General features: G+C 54.4%; 1 protein-coding gene across 1 annotated transcript; it reads right to left on the reverse strand.

Moving 5' to 3' along the window:
* Positions 1 to 2,886: 2,886 nt before the first annotated feature.
* Positions 2,887 to 7,198, reverse strand: LOC141972296 (maestro heat-like repeat-containing protein family member 7). Its single transcript, XM_074930182.1, has 11 exons — positions 7,064 to 7,198; positions 6,784 to 6,933; positions 6,476 to 6,630; positions 6,038 to 6,185; positions 5,527 to 5,664; positions 5,246 to 5,422; positions 4,767 to 4,922; positions 4,279 to 4,380; positions 3,800 to 3,902; positions 3,580 to 3,639; positions 2,887 to 3,017 (listed from the first exon to the last, which is right to left on the reverse strand). The coding sequence occupies exons 1-11, from the start codon at positions 7,196 to 7,198 to the stop codon at positions 2,887 to 2,889; spliced, it is 1,455 nt and encodes a 484-aa protein (XP_074786283.1).
* Between the last annotated feature and the right edge of the window lie 11,420 nt (positions 7,199 to 18,618).

The raw sequence follows: 18,618 nt of genomic DNA on the forward strand, positions 1-18,618 counted from the left end.
GGACTCGGCAGCGGGGTGAGAGCCCAAAACACCGCCCGACCCCCCGGGACCCCCCTCTGGCACCCGGGCACGGAGCTGGGGGGCCGCTGCTGGGCCCTAAAGCCTCCCGCGTTCCTTCCCCGGAGCGGCCCATCTGCTGCTGGCGGAAAGCGGGGGGGGGCGGCCGGTCTCCTCACGAACCCTGGGGTGGGGGGGGCCGGTGTCATGGGGAACCTGGTGGCGGGGGGCCGGGAGGGGCCGGTATATCCCCGTACATGCGCGCAGACGCGGGCCAACGGGATCGGGCCGGGGACCCCTTGGGGGCCGGTGGGGGGGGTGTCTGGCTTACACGTCATGCACACGCGTGTGGGGAGAAAAGAATTCCTGGGAAGAAAATAGTTCCTGAGTTCCATAGCGATGGGATCTTGTCTTTATCCATACCTGCTGCGATCCAAAGGTGTTCAAACTCAATGTCTTTGTTGCTGACTGTGGCCTTGACTGTTCCATCTGAGGACTGGGCAATCCTGTGTATCCTGCGAGCATGTGCACCGGGGTTAGGCCAGGGAGCGGAGTTAGACCTACTCCTCCGTTTTGGTGCTGGAGTATAACACGGCATCGGCTGTACTAGGGAGAAGGTGTAACCACCGTTTGACTGTGTTTCTGATGGCTAAATCTAATGTTTCCAAGTATCTTGGTTGAAGAGCTGAGTGATCTGCCAGGTAGATTATTCGCGGGATAGTGCAGGTCTTTAGTATGTCAATCGTTTTGGAATGGATTTAAGGAAGATTTTTCTATTCTCTGCAGCCAGTCTTTCGTTTGATCTAGTAGCCTTGGTTTTGAGATTCCAACCCAGGGATCTCTAAACAGGCCCAGGTATTTTTCGGTGTTGCTGGGGGGTATCGTGTTGAGGGGAGTGAGTGCCTTTGATAGCCCAGGCAGGACAGTCATTGATGCTATACGAGTCCTTTGTCAGCTGGATGTAGAAGCCGTGGCACTTTTCCCCTTGCCTGTTATTTCACAGAATATTTTAACTTTTCAATGTTCTTCTGCACTCCTTCCCAAGAGCTACTTAGTAATACCAGATGGTCTGCGAAGGCCATAGTTGTTGTATGTGTGGAGTGATGTTGATAACCAAATGCTTTCTCCTCTAGTTTGCATAGTAGAGGGTCTATGGATAGGTTAAATGGAATGGGAGACATTGGATCACCCTGCTTTACACCAATCTGAATCCCAATGGGATCTGACTGCTCATCCTTCATGTCTATGTATGTGTTTGGACTTTTATACATACTTGAGATCAGGGTAATAATGTGGTTGTCTACCCCTTTTTGTTTAAGAACCTCAATTATGTGTCAGTGACTGACAGTGTCAAGGCCTTGGCAATGTCCACAAATACCACTCCGAGGGGCCGCCGTTCTCTCTTGGTTTTCCTTATTAATACTTCCAGGAGTTTTAGATTTTCAGAACATCCTGATGATTTTATGAAACCCCTCTGTCTTGGATTAATGGGGCACGCTTTTGTCATTCTCGCTGTTAGGATCTTGGAGAACAGCCTCAGGACAATTGATCCGGTTGTAATTGGTCGCCAGTTGTTGATGTCATTTTGGTGTTCCGGTAGAGCTGACTTGGATATGAGCACTGTTCTGCACTCCTTGATGGTGTCTGGGATGGTGCCTGACAGTAACCATCAGTTGAAAAGCTCCATCAGCTGAGTGTGGTTTGGATCCATCCCTACAAGGTGCCTCAGAGTTAATCCATCTGGCCCTGGAGCTGTGTGCTTGCTCATTTATTTGATGTTCTTTGTGATTTCTTTAGTTGTAATCATTAATTTGAAGGCGGTGTTGTCTGATCTGCCCCTTCATAGGAAGCCACCTAGACGCTGGAACATTCCTGTTGTTTCCCGTCTTGCTTTGAAGGTCTTGTGCACTTCTTCCAGGGGGATGTTGCATCTCAAGGATTCCACATCATCCAGACTGCTACTGGGCAGCTTTCTTCTGTCCATCTGGAACAGATGTTGTTAAGGAGGAGGACTGGAAAGTAGCGGGGAGGAAGGTGGAGCAGGTGGGGGTAACTGCGAGGTAACTGGGGGTGACTGGGAGCACTGGGCAGGCTCTGTGCAGACCCTGATGGTTGCCCTGGCCACCCAGGTAGTCCTCCAGGCAGGTCGGGGGGGTGGGGGACTGTGCTGCCACAGTCACCGGGGCCACCCTCACCTGGGTGCTGTGGGGTGAGACCCCCAAACCCCCTTTTCACGCCAAAATGATCCATAGCCCCAGGATCCACGTTTCACCATCAAACCCCCAAATTTTACCACAAAATTTATACATTTGACCCCCAAATCTCCTCTTTTTGGCTCCCAAATATCCCACTTTTGATCCCAGAATTTCACAGTTTGACACCAAATCAGCCTCAGCACCCCCCTATTTTTCATCCCCAAGTCTATCTTGAATCTCAAAATCCCACAGTTTTACCCAAAATCTGCACCAGCACCCCCAAAAGCCCCCAAATTTTGCCCCAAAATTCCCGTTGGGCCCCAGAATGTTCTAGCGACGAACCATTTCGCAGTCGAAACCTGCCCAGCTCCCCAGTATAAGAGAGGATTTTGGTGCTGGGACAAATGGCGACGTGCGAGCTCGGCGGTACCTTTTCATGCCGTGAGGTGTCTCAGGATGGGCCCAAGCTTTCTTCCTCCTCCTCCTCCTCCTCCTCCTCTCTGGGCTGGGTGCGGGTGTGCGGTCCTGGGGGCAGCGGCAGAGGCCGGGGGGGACCCTGCTCAGCACACTCAGGGGGGTCCCCGTGGGAAGGACGCTACGGAGTCCCAGCGGCTTGTGGCTCCAGCTTTATTTTTAAAAAAATAATTATTCAAGGACAGCCTGTTTCCAGAGCGTTTGGTCTCTTGAAGGCTCATCAGAGCCAGCAGCACAGCGACCGCAGGCTCCATCTCGATGTCGGACTCTGCTCTATGGTCAAGACCGAGATGGTCTTGGCTGCCAGGGACCTGATGGAGAGTTCCGTGTCTTTCCCCAAGGGCAGGAGCGCTGCGAGAGAAGGGAGCAGAGCAGACGTGAGCCCCCAGTGCCTGCAGAGACCCCCAGGACCCCCCCCAGCCCATGCCAGCCCCATCCATCTTCTTCCCTGGCCAGGAGGAGCCGGTGAGAGAACCAGAGCAGCTGAAGCTGCTGCTCAGGAATGACCTGTGTGCCCCCGACACACAAAGGAGCTCAGGACTGGGCCAGACCACAGAGTCATTTTTCTGTTTGCCATACGAGCTGGTCTAGAGTTGTGTGTGGCCTCAACGAGCCCGTGTATTGATCTGAGCATCAGTGTGGAGTCTGGACATCATCAGCCTCCTGGCAAGGGGCAGGACAGAGACGGCTGTCCTTCCCCCACAAATTCCCTTCCTTTCTGGGGAGAAAACAAAATTCCTCCCATTTCAAGACCTTACTAAAGAGATATGCTAACCTGTGTGTCAAAGACACACACAAATTTGTGAAACTGCTCTTGAAAAAACATTCTGAAACTACTCCTCTGCCCCCGGAGCGTTTTCCTGGGGCGGGGCTGGGCATGGCAGCACCTGCCCGGGTTCTGTCCCCTACTCACCATCGCAGATGTGCCACAGCCTCTCCTGGCTGAGGATGCTCTGGCGCCGCGCAGCAAGACCTGGGGCACAGAGCTAATGTCAGAGCTCTGCTCCCCCTGGGCAGGGCTGTCCCCCGGCAAGGACAGCTCCCGAGGGCTCTGGGACCCATCAAGACCCCCAGCGAGCCCCACCAGTGGCGACTGGGTCTCGGCGGCCAGAAATGGGTCCCTGGGGACTCACCGATGAACCTGACGGCCTCCTCCCGCACGGTGGCCTGAGGGTCCTTCAGGTAGGGCAGGCTCTGGAGCAGATACTCCTCCACCCTGCTCCTCCTGTGCGTTATCTGAGGGAGCACAAGGGCACGGGGCTGGTGCGGACCCTCCACAGCAGTCCGGACCAGTCCCTCCCGCCAGCACCCCAGCTCCCTCCCAGTGACTCCCGTCTCCCAGCCAGGAGCCCCGTGGGGCTGAGGGCCAGAGACAGCCGCGGGCAGAGGGGGCTGGGGGTGCCGAGACCCCTCCGTCCCGCTGCCAGGGCCCAGCTGGGCCGGGCTCTCCTGGAGAAGAGCCCCTGGGGGCTGCGTGCTGGAGGGTAGGGAAGGAGGCTGCAGCTGGAGCAGCGGGGCCGGGGCAGGGCGGCGATGCAGAGCGGCACAGCCCCCCCGGGCACGGCTGCAGCCCCCGTCCAGCCCGCCCCGGGGGTTTGGGGGTTGTCCTCACCAAGCACTCTCCGATCAGGGGTGTCTGCCCTGTCTTGGCCACAGAGCTGAGCCTCCTCAGGCCCAGGAACTTGGCAGAAGCGTGGAGGGTGTCCCGGGAAGCCTGCGGAGAAGCAGAGGCTGGGAGATGGCCCCAGAGCCCAGGGAAGGAGACCTGGCATCCTCCTGCTCTGGGCCTGGCTTTGAGCTGGGGGCACGGGGTGATCCCGGGACCGGCTCCCCTTCATTGCTGGGGCCATCCCGCGCTCTGGGAGCCGGCCCCGGCTGAGCAGGGAACTGCCTGTGCCAGGTTCTCTGGCCCTGCTCGTGCTGGGGCTGCAGGGACCCTTCCTGTGGGGCACGGGGTCCCCACCTCCCCCTCCAGCTCTGCAGCACGGGGACCAGTGCAGCGGGACCCTGCGGTGACACCTTCCCATTGTCCCTCAGGCCCAGGCCACCCCCGTGGTGTCAGCACACCCTTCCCCGTGACACCAATCGCTGTCACTGCACCTTGGCCACGCTCTCGATCTCCTCGTTGGTGTGCAGTAACAGTGGGAGCAGCACACTCTGCACTGTCTTCAACATTTTTTTCTTGTTTCTCCCCACCACGGTCTTCATCATGTCTTGGAAGAGGCGGATGGAGAGCTCCCGCACGCGGCTGCACTCCTGGCAGGGAGGAGGACAGAGGGAGCTCAGCACCAGCCGCTCCTCGCCCACAGGGAGCAGGGGCGTTAGCGTGGCCGGGGGAGAGGAGCTGCTCTGGGGCCGGATCCTGAACGCAGGAGCCGTCGGCCAGACCTGCAGCTGCGGCTCAACGGCCCCGGAGCCCTGAAAGGCCGCGGAAGAGGAGCGGGGAGGGGAAGAGCCCCCAAAGGCTACACAAGAGGAGCAAGGGGGGGACCCCTGCCCAAACGCTTCCCGCATGGCCACACTCAAGGGCAGCCACCTTGCAGCCATCGCCTCGGCTCAGGCGCCCACGGCAGCCTTACATCATCGAAGAGGGGCAGGAGCTTCTCCGCCAGGCTCAGGGAGATGAGGTTGGCCTCTTCCCTCTCCATGTGACCCATCACGCTGATGAACAACACCAGGGCCTTCGTCTTGACATTGGCATTGGCATCTGTCAGGGTCTCCAGGATGTCGGGGAGCAGCACCGCGAGTTTTCTGGCCTGTACGAAACACACCGTTGCCTTTTTGTGAAGCGGTGAAAGACCCCCCCACCGCCCCAGCCCCCACCTGCCAATGTGGCTCCCCTTGCCGACCCCCCACTCACCATTTCAGGTGTTTTCGACAGCGTGTTGAGGCCCGTGAGCACCATCGAAAGGAACACCGGGCTGGGACGCCTCAGGTACCTCTGGGCCTTGTAGAGGGCAGCAAACTCCTCCGTGTCAATGTTAGCGCAGGCCAGGAGCTACAATGGAGACAGCGGTGAGAGACCAGCAGAGCTGCAGGGCTCCCTCCCCGCACCAGCACGCTCCATGGCAAGGGTCTCCTCTCCCCTTGAAGCCACCTCCGAGTCCCCACGTCTCTGACCCAGGACCAGCAACCGCCTCGACGCTGGTTTCTGCCCCTTCCCGGGGTCTCCAGGCTGCGGAGCTGGGCAGGGGGATGCCGGCAGGGGGGAGGGCAGAGCGCTGCCTGTGCCGGGACGGGCTTGGTGGGGCCAAACCAGCACGGGGTGGCCCTGAGCCTGTGGCACGGGGGTCTGGCTGGTGCTGAGCAGGGGAAGGAGGAGGAGGAGGAGGAGGAAGGCAGAGCGGTGGGGCTGGGCGTGGGTCACTCACAGCCAAGGGGTAGATGCAGGCGTCCTCCGTGGCAGAGCTGAACACCCTGCTCAGCCGCCAGTCCTGCAGCACGCCGAGCAGCTCCGACATGACTCTCCGCAGAGCCCAGGGCACGGAGACCAGCACCTCCCACATGGCCACGGCCGCCCTGCGGAGCCAGAGCCAACTCGCTCAGCAGAGCTGCCTCGGCGCCTCCAGACCCCGGCCCTGCCCACCCTCTCATTTCGGGGTGCCCGGGGAGGCAGAGGGGGTGAGGTTCTGTTCCCACGGGGCACGGGCTCCGCTTGGGCCGGCTCTGGCTGCAGGGGGAAGCGTGGTGGGATGGAGAGCCCTGCCCCTCGGGGATAGCCCGCAGTTTTCTGTGGGTCTGGCAGCCAGACGGCCTCTGGGCCACTCTCCCCGTGGGGAACGAGCCCTCAAGGCTGTCGGGGCCGGTACCTGTCACTCATTGGAGAGATGCCCAACAGGCTCCTGACCACCTCCCTGGGGCTCCACTCCGTCAGCAGCAGCAGCAGCGAGTGCAGGCTGCGCCGGGCTGGCTCCGTGTGGATGTGCTCCACATTTCTGTGGATGTGTCTCAGGATTTCTGGCACCTGGAGGGGACACGGGTGAGGATGGTGCTGCCCTTCCCACCCCTCCCTGCTGCCTTGACCTGGCTTTGGGTGCCCGAGAGAGCCGGGTTAGGGCAGGAGGGAAGATTTGACACGTCTTGACACAGAAGGACAGTCCAGCCACGGGGCACTTACATCCGTCAGCCAGGACACGGGGTCTGTCATGGCCATGTCCACGATGTCACCGCCCATCTGCCTGTCGTGCGCATCGTCTGCCGTCAAGGCCTCGATGCCCACGAGGAGAACGTCCGTCTTCTGCGAAGGCCGGAAGTATTCGCCAAACACCTACGGGAGGAAGGACGGGGGAAGGCGTGTCACGCTGAGCTTGGCTGAGCAGCTCGACCACCTCTGGGTCCCTTTGCTCGCACAAGCCGATGACACGGACAAGGGTCCCGGCGAGGGGGGAGCTCGTTACCGTTCCCATGTCGCTGCAGTCAAGTAAAGAAAGCAACCAGGCGCCCTCAGAATCCCATCCCGCTTCCTCTGGAATCTCCTCTGGCAGCGTCTCGTCTACACGGAAACACGGAGGAGTCGGTGAGACAACGGCCATCTCGGCCAACCAGCCTCCCAAGGGGTGAAAAGAGCTTGAAACGGGGGAAACGGGGTCCTGGCATCGGCCCCCTCGCTCACCGATCCGCAGGGCCTGGACCAGGGACACCTCGCAGGGCTCCGGCAGAGAGCTGCTCTCCTGGGGAGCCCCCACCTCCTCCCAAACCACCCTGGGGCTGCTGGGGGGTCTCTCTGCCATCCTCAGAAACGGCTGAGGGACGGTGGGGGTTCAGCTTTAGGGAGCGACGGGAAAAGACGCGGGCTGTGCTCAGGAGTCTCCTCGCTGCGCTCCCGCCCTGTCCCTTCCCCGTCTTGTCAGGCACTGCGGGGCTGCGCTGCTCAGATACGGTGCCGGGGGTGACACGGAGCGATGTCACAAAGGGGTCACATTGTGACGCGTCACCCAGGCCGGGTGGGGCAGGGTTCCGCTGGGCGGGGCGGGGACCCCCTGGCCCCCATCGTGTCCCCTCAGCACCTTCCTGCCCCCCGGCTGGTCCCAGAGGTTCTCACACCCCGGCACGGAGCCCGGACCTTCCGCTGCGATCCGACAGAAACCCTCCAGCCTGCCCCGTCTCTCCCTGGCGGTCACCCGCGGCGTTCGCTCGCCCGTGCCCAGTCTCTCCCCCGCGGCCCGAGTAGCTTTCACCTCGGCAAGAGTTTCCCGGTTTTGGCTGGGAGAGAGTTAATTTTCTCCGGCCGGGAGGGAGCACAGCCCCGGGGCCGTGTCTGGCGGCGGCGGGATCTCCGCTCTGTCGGGGTCACCGGCCGGGAGCGGGCTGTTGGCCGGTGCGGGGCGAGCGGTCGCCTTGTGCATGGCCCGTTCGCACCGAGCCCCGCCCGCGGCCCGGCCGGCGCTGCGGGGGGGCGGGCAGCGCGGGCAGCGCGGGCAGGGCCGGGCGGCGCCGCTCCAGCCCCGGAGAGCGCCCGGCGGCGGCGGCGCGGGGACCGTGCGCGGACGCGGCCCCGCCCGCGGAGCGCCGGCCCCGCCCGGAGCCGAGACGCGGCCGCGGCCCCGCGCGACCGGCCCCGGGAGACGCGGCCGCCCCCCCCGCCGCGGGCGCAGCGGCCCCGTCGCGCAGGGGCGGAGGCGCCGGGCACCGGGGCCGGGCGGGCGCGGAGCCCCGCGCGGAGACGGCCGCGGGCGCGCGGGACGCTCCCGCGCAGGCGCACCCGCGGGCACGGGGCGCGGCCCCCCCGCGCAGGCGCGGTCCCGCGCGGCCCCGCGGCGGGGGAGCGGCGGCCGCCCCGCCCGAGCCGGCGGCAGACGGGGACGGCGCGGATCGCCCCGCGGCTCCGCTCCCGCGGTCGGGCTGCGCTCGGGGGGGCGGCCGGGCCGTGCGCGGGGGGGCGCGGAGCGAGGCGCGGGGCCGGCGGGGCGGCGCTGCCGGAGGGGCCGGCGGGGCCGGGGGCGGCCGCTCGGGGCCGGGACGCCGGTTCCTCCGGGCGGGGGATTCCCGCGGGCTCTGCGCGGGGACCCGGGGCGGGCGGCCGGGAACACGCGGGGGGGATCTGCGGAGGGCCTGCGCGTGTTCGTGGGAGAGAGAAACTGCGCGAGGGGCGGATCGAGAGCGCGGAGGAGAGTTAAACCGTGCGAGTAAAATGGGGGCTTCTGGGCGCCAGGGCCGCGTGGAAATTGCACTTTGGGCAAGAGCGAGGTTGAGCGAAGGATCCGTTTTCCCGCTGCTTCTCAGTGGCACCGGGGCTGTGCCAGCTAATTGTCCATATATTTTTTGGCACGAGCAAATTTTCTGTATATGTGTGGCTTTACTAATAGACTGTGCAAGGGGTTCCCAAGGCAGTTGGGTGTTTTGTAATACAAAGATAAAGGGAAAAGACTCTTGGGAGGAGGAGCCCCGGGAAGAGCATCTCTCCCCATGGAAATCTCATCACTGCTTGGGCCGTGAGGGAGCTGGTTTCTCTCTATGCAATGACGGTACAATTGACCTCAGGGTTTCAGCTGGCGTTCTGACGGCAATGAGAATCAGGCCTTTAACTTTCATCTTAAAAATCTAGATTCTCCTCTGTGGCACAGCATGAGTTTGTTAAACCTCCGGTCGCGTCAGTTGGTCTCCTGTAGCTCGGCATCATAAAGCTCCTGGCAGGGCAGGGCAGGATTGTTCAGAAGGTGTGTAATTCCTTAGCCTGTGCACTCAGTGAGCATTAGTAGTCTTTCATACAAGCCTGCAGAAATTGTTCTGTCCAGTCTGGAAACTGTTGATGTGATGCCAATTCATTTTGTCTTCTGTTCAGATTTCAGCTAATACATTGGCTTATGTGGGGTTTGGATTTCTTTGGGCTCTTGGAGATTCACTTCTTTTCATACAGAAAGGCAGATTTAGTTCATATAGGTGTATCTTTCTATTCAAAACCTGGGCCAGTAATAAGGTGTCGGTATGAAAGTTGTCCTGGCAATACAGAATGTGACAATCCTGTCCTCAGCCCAGGCTGTGAAAGGCTGTTGGTCAAGCCTGGGACCTGCTAAAGTCAGGCCTCCGATACTTTTTAATTTTTATCAAGTTTTCCACTGAAAACTACTTGTGAAAATATACTTTCAAATGTATTAGTTTCCTCTGTCTAAACAAAACCAGATTAATGTGAAACATTAATGTAAATTCAGACGTTAATATTAATCTGTGAGTGGTCACTTTTCTGGTTACTGGGTTTGTCTTCCTGATGTTTACATCGGGTGAGAAGAAATCTTTGTTCACAAAATAGTTTGTGTTAATCATTGTTTACTTTGCTGCCCCGAGAAATGTAAAGAACTGGAAGGTTGACTCTGGAAAGACACTGATGTTTAGAGCATGTATTGGAGATCTCTCAGTTTCGTTAGAAATTGGGTTTATAGATCTACGTTTGGATACTTTTCAGTAAAAAAGGAGCAGGATGGCTGCAGGCTGTAGATGCATAGAGGTCCCTTAGGATTTCTGTGTGTCAGTGCTGCGCCGGGCGCTGCAGCCTGGGCTCAGAGCTCCCCGCAGTTCGTGGCAATCTCTGCGGTGCCCTTCGCAGGCTGTCGGAGTCACTGTGCAAAGACACCGACGGGCTGATGCAGCTCATAGCTCAGGAGTCGTGGGAATCAGCAGAATATACCACAGGGTTTAGAACGGACTGAAGTTTGATTTTTTTTTTTTTTTTTTTTTTTTAGAGGGAAATAGGGGTTTTTAATCATGGTTTGACAACATGGTCTGTGTTCATTACCTTAGGAAGTGCTTTTGCTCTGCAGGATGCAATGCGGGTAAGTCCCGGGCGATAGATAACCCTATTTAGGGAAAACAAGGTACTGTGAAATGTTAGAAGGAGTATAACAAAGCGACCTTGGTAAGTGTTTATGTTGTCCCTAAGTTGTTAGTCATGAAAGGTGGGCTTGCTTAAGAGGAGAAAAGGAAGATAGATGTGATTAAAGAAAAAAAAAAATCTGAAGCAGTTTAGGACCATTTGATCCGTGGTCTTAGCAAACGTGTACTTTGAAAGCCAGTGAATTCTCTTGCAAAGAGGGAACAATATACATGCAGTAACTGAAGGTTAGACTGTGATACCCTTGGGTAGAAAACCCCCAAATAGCGCTTCATTCTGTAAATGGTGCTGCTTGGATCGGTGGAGCTGCTGAAGGCGCAGGGCAGTGTGACTCCCGGAGTTCAGGACCAACTGCTGAAGGAAGGTCAGAGGCATTTGCTGAGGCTTGTCTGGACGGCCACAGCCTCGGCAACAGCAGGTGCTGGTGTTTGGCAACGTGAACGTTTCCCTGGCAGGAGAAGAGTGTCTGTCTGTCCTGGGGATGACGTGAGTCAGTGACTCTCGTGCCTGGTCCCTTGGTGCATTCACTGAGGGAACCCCTACTGTACCCATCCGTCTCTCTTCCTTTATGCCTCGGAGGAGATATTTTTAAACTCGAGAATTTGGAAAATGGATAATCTTTGCAGTGAGTGGGCAGAAGGCAGAATAGCTGGATAGCTGAGCAGAAAGCCCAGTCAGCTGTGAGCTCCCCAGGCGCCGAGCACCGTGTGATGCGTGGAAGGGAGCGGCCGTTCCTGAGCAGGAGGGGCCGTGGTCGGGCTCCACGTGCCCACAGAGCTTCCTAGCCCCGCACCTGCTGGGAAGGGGCTGCTGGGGCCCAGAGCTGGATCAAATCCCTGTGCGTGGCACTGTGCTCTTCTCCTTTAAGCCACGTGCAGATGATATCGACTGACCCCAGATGTGCTCTGGCACCTGGGCTGTGTCACAGCCTGTAAACAGGTCTGACCTGATCCCTGGTGGCCAGGGCACAAGTGTCCTGGGAAAGGCTGAACACGTGCCCAGCCCCAGAGCGATGCCAGGGCAGTGACATGGTGTCTCCGTGACCTCTGAGGACACGGGTTTGAAGCTCAAAGCATGAGCTGTGCCGGGTCTTTCTTCAGAAGGCGTAGATGTTGCTGCTGTGTGATAGTCCCTCCCCAGCTCTGTCAAAAGCGGGAGCACGTCAGCCTGTGTGTGCCCGCAGCTGTGCCACGGGCTGAGCACGCTGCTGGCCTGGGTCACTGCACTCCCCTGCTTACCTCTCCCCGTGTCAATTTTTATGCTCTGTATTTCTGATAGTGTAGGCTGATGTTGCCAGTTTTTCTGGATTTTTCTGATTCCACCCCCCTTCCCGGGCTGTACCCCCGTCTCTGGAGAGAAGGACTGATAACGTTAAGGAGCCTGGCTCCTGCCCTCCCCGTTGCTGGGAACCGCTTATAACAGCCCCTCGCCTCCTCAGGGCCGGGCACAGCTGTGCCTGGGATGGGGTCAAATGGAACAATAACAGAGAGAGAAAATAATTAGAAGCTAATACCAATTTTTGGCTGCAACTTTTCTGTTCTTGACAGTTTACCTCTGTCCCTTCTCACAGCCTTTAAAGGGTTTTTATAAATAATGAAAAAGTGGGATGGAGAGAGGGAAGAAGGGGGAAAAGGAACAAAACAATGCAGAAAAGGTGGGAAAAGGAGAGAAAAATGACAGAAGATTGTAAGGGGAGAAGGGAGGAGCGGTACAGAAAAGGATCTAGAGAAGAAAATTAAAGCAAAAAAGTGAAGAATTAAATTCTGGTTTAGCAGGTGTAAAATGTTGTTACTTTAGTTCTAAGAAACTGATGAAAGCTGGAAGTACTGAACCCTTAAGAAGGACTTGTGGAAGCTTTTAATTAAGTTCTATTCCATTAAAATGGCTAGATAAAAGTAGCTGCTAATAAGCGTTTGAAAATGCTGTTGGTGATTTAAGAAAAACTGAAATGAAGTTGGACTATTTCTGAGAAGCTTCTGTGAACAGTTACGTAATTTTGAAGCTGTTGTATTTCCTGTGTTCAGAGCCACGCTATAGGTGTCTGCCCTATATACCTCTCTGTATAGCTATGCAGTAATTCAAGACAACAGTCTGTTTTTCAGAGAAGCTCCCAGTTTATGCTGAACAGAAACTGAGATCTTCCTTGCAGTAATATTTGCAGTCCTCTGGAATACTATGGTTAGCCAGGTAATAGTTTCTTTATGCTTTTTATTTTCAAAGGTCGTACGGTAACATTGAACAGATGGAACTTTTAGGTACGGAGTTTCCTTCTTTCTTTACACAGTGGAGCCTTCACACTTTGGCCTGGAGTGTACTGGCGTCAGGAGGTGTGACCTTGGACTTTGACTGATTTCTGCCAGGGGTCTTCTCATCCCAGGTGAGAAGGATTGCCCAGGTTCTGCCGTGCCGGCGCTGCTCTCCCAGCGTGTCCCTCGGCGCTGCCTTCCCCTGCACAGTGACGCCTCCTCCAGCCCTGCTCTGAGCAGCCGGTAGAGTGGGTGACCTTCCCCGCCTCCGGCCGCTCGCAGTCCGGTTTGTGTTCCTTTCCCATCCTCAGCAGCTCTGTGGGGAGGAGGAGGTGTTTTATTTTCTCCGTGGAGGCCTCAGCTGGCAGCGAAGGTGGCAGTTTGGCTGGAGAAGGGGGTCGGAAACGTTGAGCAGGAGGCGCTGTGGTGAGGGGAAAGGCCGGTGCTGGATCCTGCATCTTTAGGAGGGAAGAGGATTGGCTGGGGGGGGACTGGGAGAGACAGGGCAGAGCACAGGGAAGGTGTTAGAATGAACGTGCAGTTGGAGACTGTTTTTCACCTTTTAAAGGGTGTAACGTTTACTTCACGTGCTATATACTCTGCTTATCCATACAAGCAGATAAATAGTTACTGGGTGCATAGATATTTATACTTTAAAATCATATTTTATGTAATACGTAATATTTTCGATGTATTTTAATATATATTACATACTTATATTTTTTCTACAAAAAATGATGTACATAACGCAGTAGCAGTAGAGTAGTGCACTACCTTATGGAAATATCTTCACTTCCATCATTTGATTATCCCGTTTCAGGCTGTAAGCCTTTGTCCACGCCCCAGTGCGTGGATCATTCAGTACAGCACTGCTAATGCTGCTTTGGTGAGATGGAGTTCTCATGGGGATGCCTGCTCAAGGGTGACTGTTCCAGAAATGACTGCTCTGTGTCTGACACCCGTGGAGATGAACTTACTCAGGTGCTGGAATTTCCAAGCATTCTGCTGTATCCCCAAATTGAATGTAATTCATCTTCTGACAGAAGTGGGGTCCAAAGCATGTGAGTATCACCACACCTCGAATTACTTAATGCCTTTTCAGGACGAGGATGGGATGATGTTGAACATGTTATGCAGCGTGACGGGCTCTCCCAGCAGAAAGGTCAGACGTGCCGAGATGGTACCGAGGGAGCGTTTGACTGTGGAGGCTGCAGCGGCTGGGAGAGCAGCAACCTTCACAGTGTGTGAGCACCAGGGCACAGGCCGCACTGCCCCGTGTCTTTAAAGCTACTTCTGTGCTAGCCATAAGCTGAAACAGAAATTTTGGAGATGATAAAACCAGCTTCAAACTGCAAATAGTAAAAAGATGGCATAAAGCAGTGGATTAAAAAAGGGGACGTGACTGGCGGTTCTGAGGTCAGGTTGTTATGCCAGCTTCTGCATCTTAGGGGTCTGTGCAGTAAAACAAGTGGCATGAGTCCAGTTGGGTCATTTAAGGTTCAATTAACGTTAACTCTCTCCTCTTATGTAATAAACGTAATTAAAATATGTAACTGCACATTTTATAACACACTGGAAGGCTGTATCACAGTCTGTTTATGGTAGGGCTTTCCTGGCTCTCTGCAGCACTTGCAGTATTACTCGTTAAAGGGTAATTCAGGTTCGTCCATTTGCTGGTTTCAACCCAAGAAGTGGAGTGAAAATTAGGGAAAGCTACAATGCAATAAGATTATTTTTTCCCCCCAGATGGCTTAGCGGGGTGCTCTAGCTGTCAGAGAGGTGAAATATGTGGCCTGACTGAAATTCCAGGTGAGCTGTTGGTCGTCCCGTTGCGGGCCCTGGCAGGTGCAGACAGGCGCTGCTGCGTCTCCCCTGTGAGACAGGGGGGTGCCGGTGGAAGCGCCGCAGTTCTCTTGCCCTGGGCTGTGGAGGGCAGCCGGCCTGTTGGGGCACAGCGCTGTGCTCTGCCCTCTCGCGCTGTGTCGGTGTCTCAAGAACCCAAGAATTTGGCCTAGAGAGCAGCGATGCTGCGTGCTGTGCTCTTGGCCCAGCACCGAGCTGGGTGGAGACCAGAGCTGGGACTTAAGGACAGGCTTAACCCGCTTGACTGAACGGAAACATGGACCCCATCTAGCATGCCAAATCAGATGGGGTGTTTGTTCACTTTTCTTAGATCAGTTACATCCTGGGCGATAGATTCCTGCAGCAGTTTCTGCCAGAGTGAGCCTTACTGCCAACAGTCTTTGCTGAATTGTTGCCTGCTGACCTTTTCCTCATGATTTGTACCACTCTGACAGTACTGGCTGTGGATCAGAGTCGAGCTTCAGAACCATTTTAAGAGGCAGATTTCTATTTTAATATTTTCTTTTCACTTTTTGAAGTTGGGGATATCGTATATTTGTGATCTATCTTACGTCATACTTCCCTGTATGTTACTTAACACCACCACTGAACTGTGGCTTGCTGCAGAACATCCTATATCAGATACGGCAGTTTAATAAACTAATAGATTGATATGCAGGGTCATATTATGCATAGTAGCATCTTTATGTTATTGCAGGAAAGGGAGAACAGTCATTTAGGAAAAAATCCAACAAAGTCTTACAGCTTCATGGTTTGATTTTTTTTTTCTTGCCCTTTTCCCCCCCTCCTCAATTAACATAATCAGAATTTTGCCCATGGCATTTCTGAGTGGTGATTTTTCACATGACAACAGTAAGGGTGTTTTCCTTCCGTTTGATTTTATTTTTGACATGGGCTACAAGCGTTAATGGTTTCCTCAATACAAGTATGTTTGATAGATTTCAACGGGCATTTCATAGTATGCAATCATGGTGATGTTCCTGTATGCCTTTTATCTCAATTTCTCAAAAAAATACGCTCTTGAAACATGAATAGAATTTTTCTTTTGTACAAAGGGCTTTACCTGAAGTCCTCAAAGTGCTTGGAATTATTGCTTTGCCTTAATACAGCAGGTGGAAATTTGTTCTGCCGACCATCTTGTGATAAGCGTTCTTCTCTTCAGTAACACTGGCAGTAGGAGTCCCTGTTTTATGTGAAACCACATTCTTTACTGATTTTGCACCACTTTTCCCTCAAATTCTGCAGAATTGTAGCTGCCAGAACTTTCCAGACTGATTTACTGTTTCGCTGAAACCTAATACTAAGTCTTCAGTCTTCTGAGCATCTTTCCCCAGATGCGGATTTCAGTTGTTCTCTTCCCTGACGATGGTTGGTCTTTGTGCTGTTGAAAAACCTGGTTTTCTTCTTTAGGTAATATTCACATTGCTCTACAGTGTAGCTCTTCTTTTAAACGGTGTAGAAAAACATAACCGCCGTGTAGTTGTATTCATCCTTTCCAGCAGCTTTGTGTTTTCTTTCCTTTTCTTGAGTTAAATGAAAACTATTAAAAATGTCAGAAGCTTCTGAAGGTGGGTTTTGGGGGCTGTGACCTCACTGATACTTTACAGGGGAAAAAAACCTACTTCAAAATCGTTTCTATTCTCCTTGCACTGTAGAAAGCACTGAGTTCTCTCAGAGTGCAGGCGTGGTGGGACTAAGTATGACACTATTTAAGATGTCAAGTAAAAATGAGTTCAGATGTGGCTTAGCTCAGAACAGAAGGCACAGGTAAGAAAACCTGAAGCTGTCTGGTAAAACTCACAGGGAAAAACCTTTTCTAAAAGATGCCACCAACATTCCCAAGAATGAAAGTCAGTGCAAAGCTGGTTATCGGGCGTCTGTGGTGTCCGACTTGTCAGGTGTCACTTCAGTGCCACAAGGCAGCAGCTCACAGTTGGAGGTTTCAGCAGCATCCATGGGGTTTGTGCATGAAGACAGACTGTGCTCAAGCTGCATCAGGGCTCCGGGGTTAACTGGCTCCTGTAGGCTCAGTCGCGGCCCCGAGCAGCTCTTCCCATCGCTGAGGGCTTCCTGGAGGATTCTGTTCAGGCCGCACATACACTGGGAATAGAGTGTAACATTGCTGGTGTTTGGGGGGTTTTAAAAGAAAAATTGAGCTGTAGAGCAAAATGCTAAATTTCAATCACACTCTTAAGAGTGATTTTTTTTCCCTGCTTTGCTAAAACGAGTTTTCTGTTTGAATTTAAATGTTTGAACCAGTTTCCATGGTGCAGTATTTCATACAAGTTTTCATTCTTTTTAAAGTCAGAATAACGAAAGGTAGATTTAATCTGTGCTTTTGCAGGGGGGTATTATACTTTGCTAGCCCACAGTACCGTTTATCAAGGGAAGTAAATTGAGCCACACTTGCATGTTGTGGGTTTTTGCTTTGAGGGTATTTTGTTCCTTTCCTGAGCTCAAGAGTAAATGTGAATATATTACAGATATTAATGTGGTATTCATGTCATCTGAGACAAATTCTTAATTTGAATGAATTTTGATTACGGCTGCCTTAAATATTCCCCCCCCCCCCCCCGCCAAAGTTTAACTTCAAAAAGACAAAACTTTCCGTATTAGGGGTTTCTTTACAAAATCCTACTATACACTTTTTTTTTCTTTTGGAGGTCTTCATAAAAGTTCTGTCTCAGTTTATCAAACAATTCTATAGTCTCCCACGTGCACCAGGCATTATGCCAAGTGCACGGTCCTGCACCTGGGCTGAGGTGGTATCAGTACAGACTGGGGGATGGATGGGTGGGTGGGTGGAGAGCAGCTCTGTGCAGAGGGACTTTGGGATATTGGTGGGCAAAAATTGGACGTGAGCTGGCAGCGTGCACTCCCAGCCCAGGAAGACAATCGTCTCCTGGGCTGCGTCACAAGAAGCATGGCCAGCAGGGCGAGGGGGGGATTCTCCCCCTCTGTTCCCCTCTGGGAGACCCCCCTGCAGGGCTGGGTCCAGCTCCGGGGCACCAACAGCAGAAGGACACGGACCTGCTCGAGCGGGGCCAGAGGAGGCCACGGAGATGCTGGGGGGCTGGAGCCCCCCCGTGAGGACAGGCTGGGAGAGTTGGGGGGTTCAGCGGGAGGAGAGAAGGCTCCGGGGAGACCTTAGAGCGGCCTTTCTATATGTAAAGGGAGGTTTTAAGCAAGATGGAGAGAGGCTTTTTACCAGGGCCTGTAGTGCCAGAGCAGAGGGCAGCGGGTTAGAACTGAAGGAGTATGTTCGCGCTGGACAGAAGGAGCGTACGTTTTTTTTACAGTGAGGGGGGTGAGGCCCTGGCACAGGTTGCCCGGAGCAGCTGTGGTGCCCCCTCCCTGGAAGGGCTCAAGGCCAGGTTGGACGGGGCTTTGGGCAACCTGGGCGAGGGGGAAGTGTCCCTGCCCGGGACGGGGGGTTGGAGCTGGATGATCTTTAAGGTCCCTTCCAACCCAAACCATTCTATGGTTCTAAGTGATAATAAATAAGTAATGAATTGTGCTCTTTCCCAGTGTAGTCCACAAACTGACATCCAAGATAGCATATTTCTGTTCTTTTTTTATTTTTCCTTTTTCTTCCCCAATACCTCCGTGGTTTGGAAATAGGATTTCCATAGAACAATCCTTTTCTTAATTTATCACTGTTATTTTTCACAGTCATTTTTCCTGTCATTTCTCTTCTCATGGTACTTTTTCTGTGTGGATGCACTAAATCAGAAACTTGCATGTGATAAATATTCTCTGGTGTTTCTCAGAGAATAGTAAGGTTTGAGGCTCACCAGGCTTGACAGCTGGGAACCTGGAACTGAGCAGCTGAAAGCTGCTCTAGGATTTGGGCATCTGTGTTTGCTGGCACACTTGGAGTTCCTTTGTTCTGCATTTGCTAAAGATTAATGAGAAAGCTGCTTTCTGTTATTCTAAGTGTGGGATGGACAAGCCTAAGAATAACCAAACAGCGTGCAATAGCCACACGCTGCATCTACAAGCACTTGACAAACCTTAG

The sequence above is a fragment of the Athene noctua genome, chromosome 32, assembly GCF_965140245.1.
Source record: "Athene noctua chromosome 32, bAthNoc1.hap1.1, whole genome shotgun sequence".
Classification (NCBI taxonomy): Eukaryota; Metazoa; Chordata; class Aves; order Strigiformes; family Strigidae; genus Athene; species Athene noctua.

Coding starts and splice junctions, on each gene's coding strand:
- LOC141972296 (XM_074930182.1), bottom strand. CDS start 7,198: ATGGCCGTTGTCTCACCGACTCCTCCGTGTTTCCGTGTAGACGAGACG. Junction 5,665..6,037: donor CCTGCATCTACCCCTTGGCT/GTGAGTGACCCA, acceptor TCTCCATTGTAG/CTCCTGGCCTGCGCTAACAT. Junction 3,903..4,278: donor CCCTGATCGGAGAGTGCTTG/GTGAGGACAACC, acceptor GTGCTCCCTCAG/ATAACGCACAGGAGGAGCAG.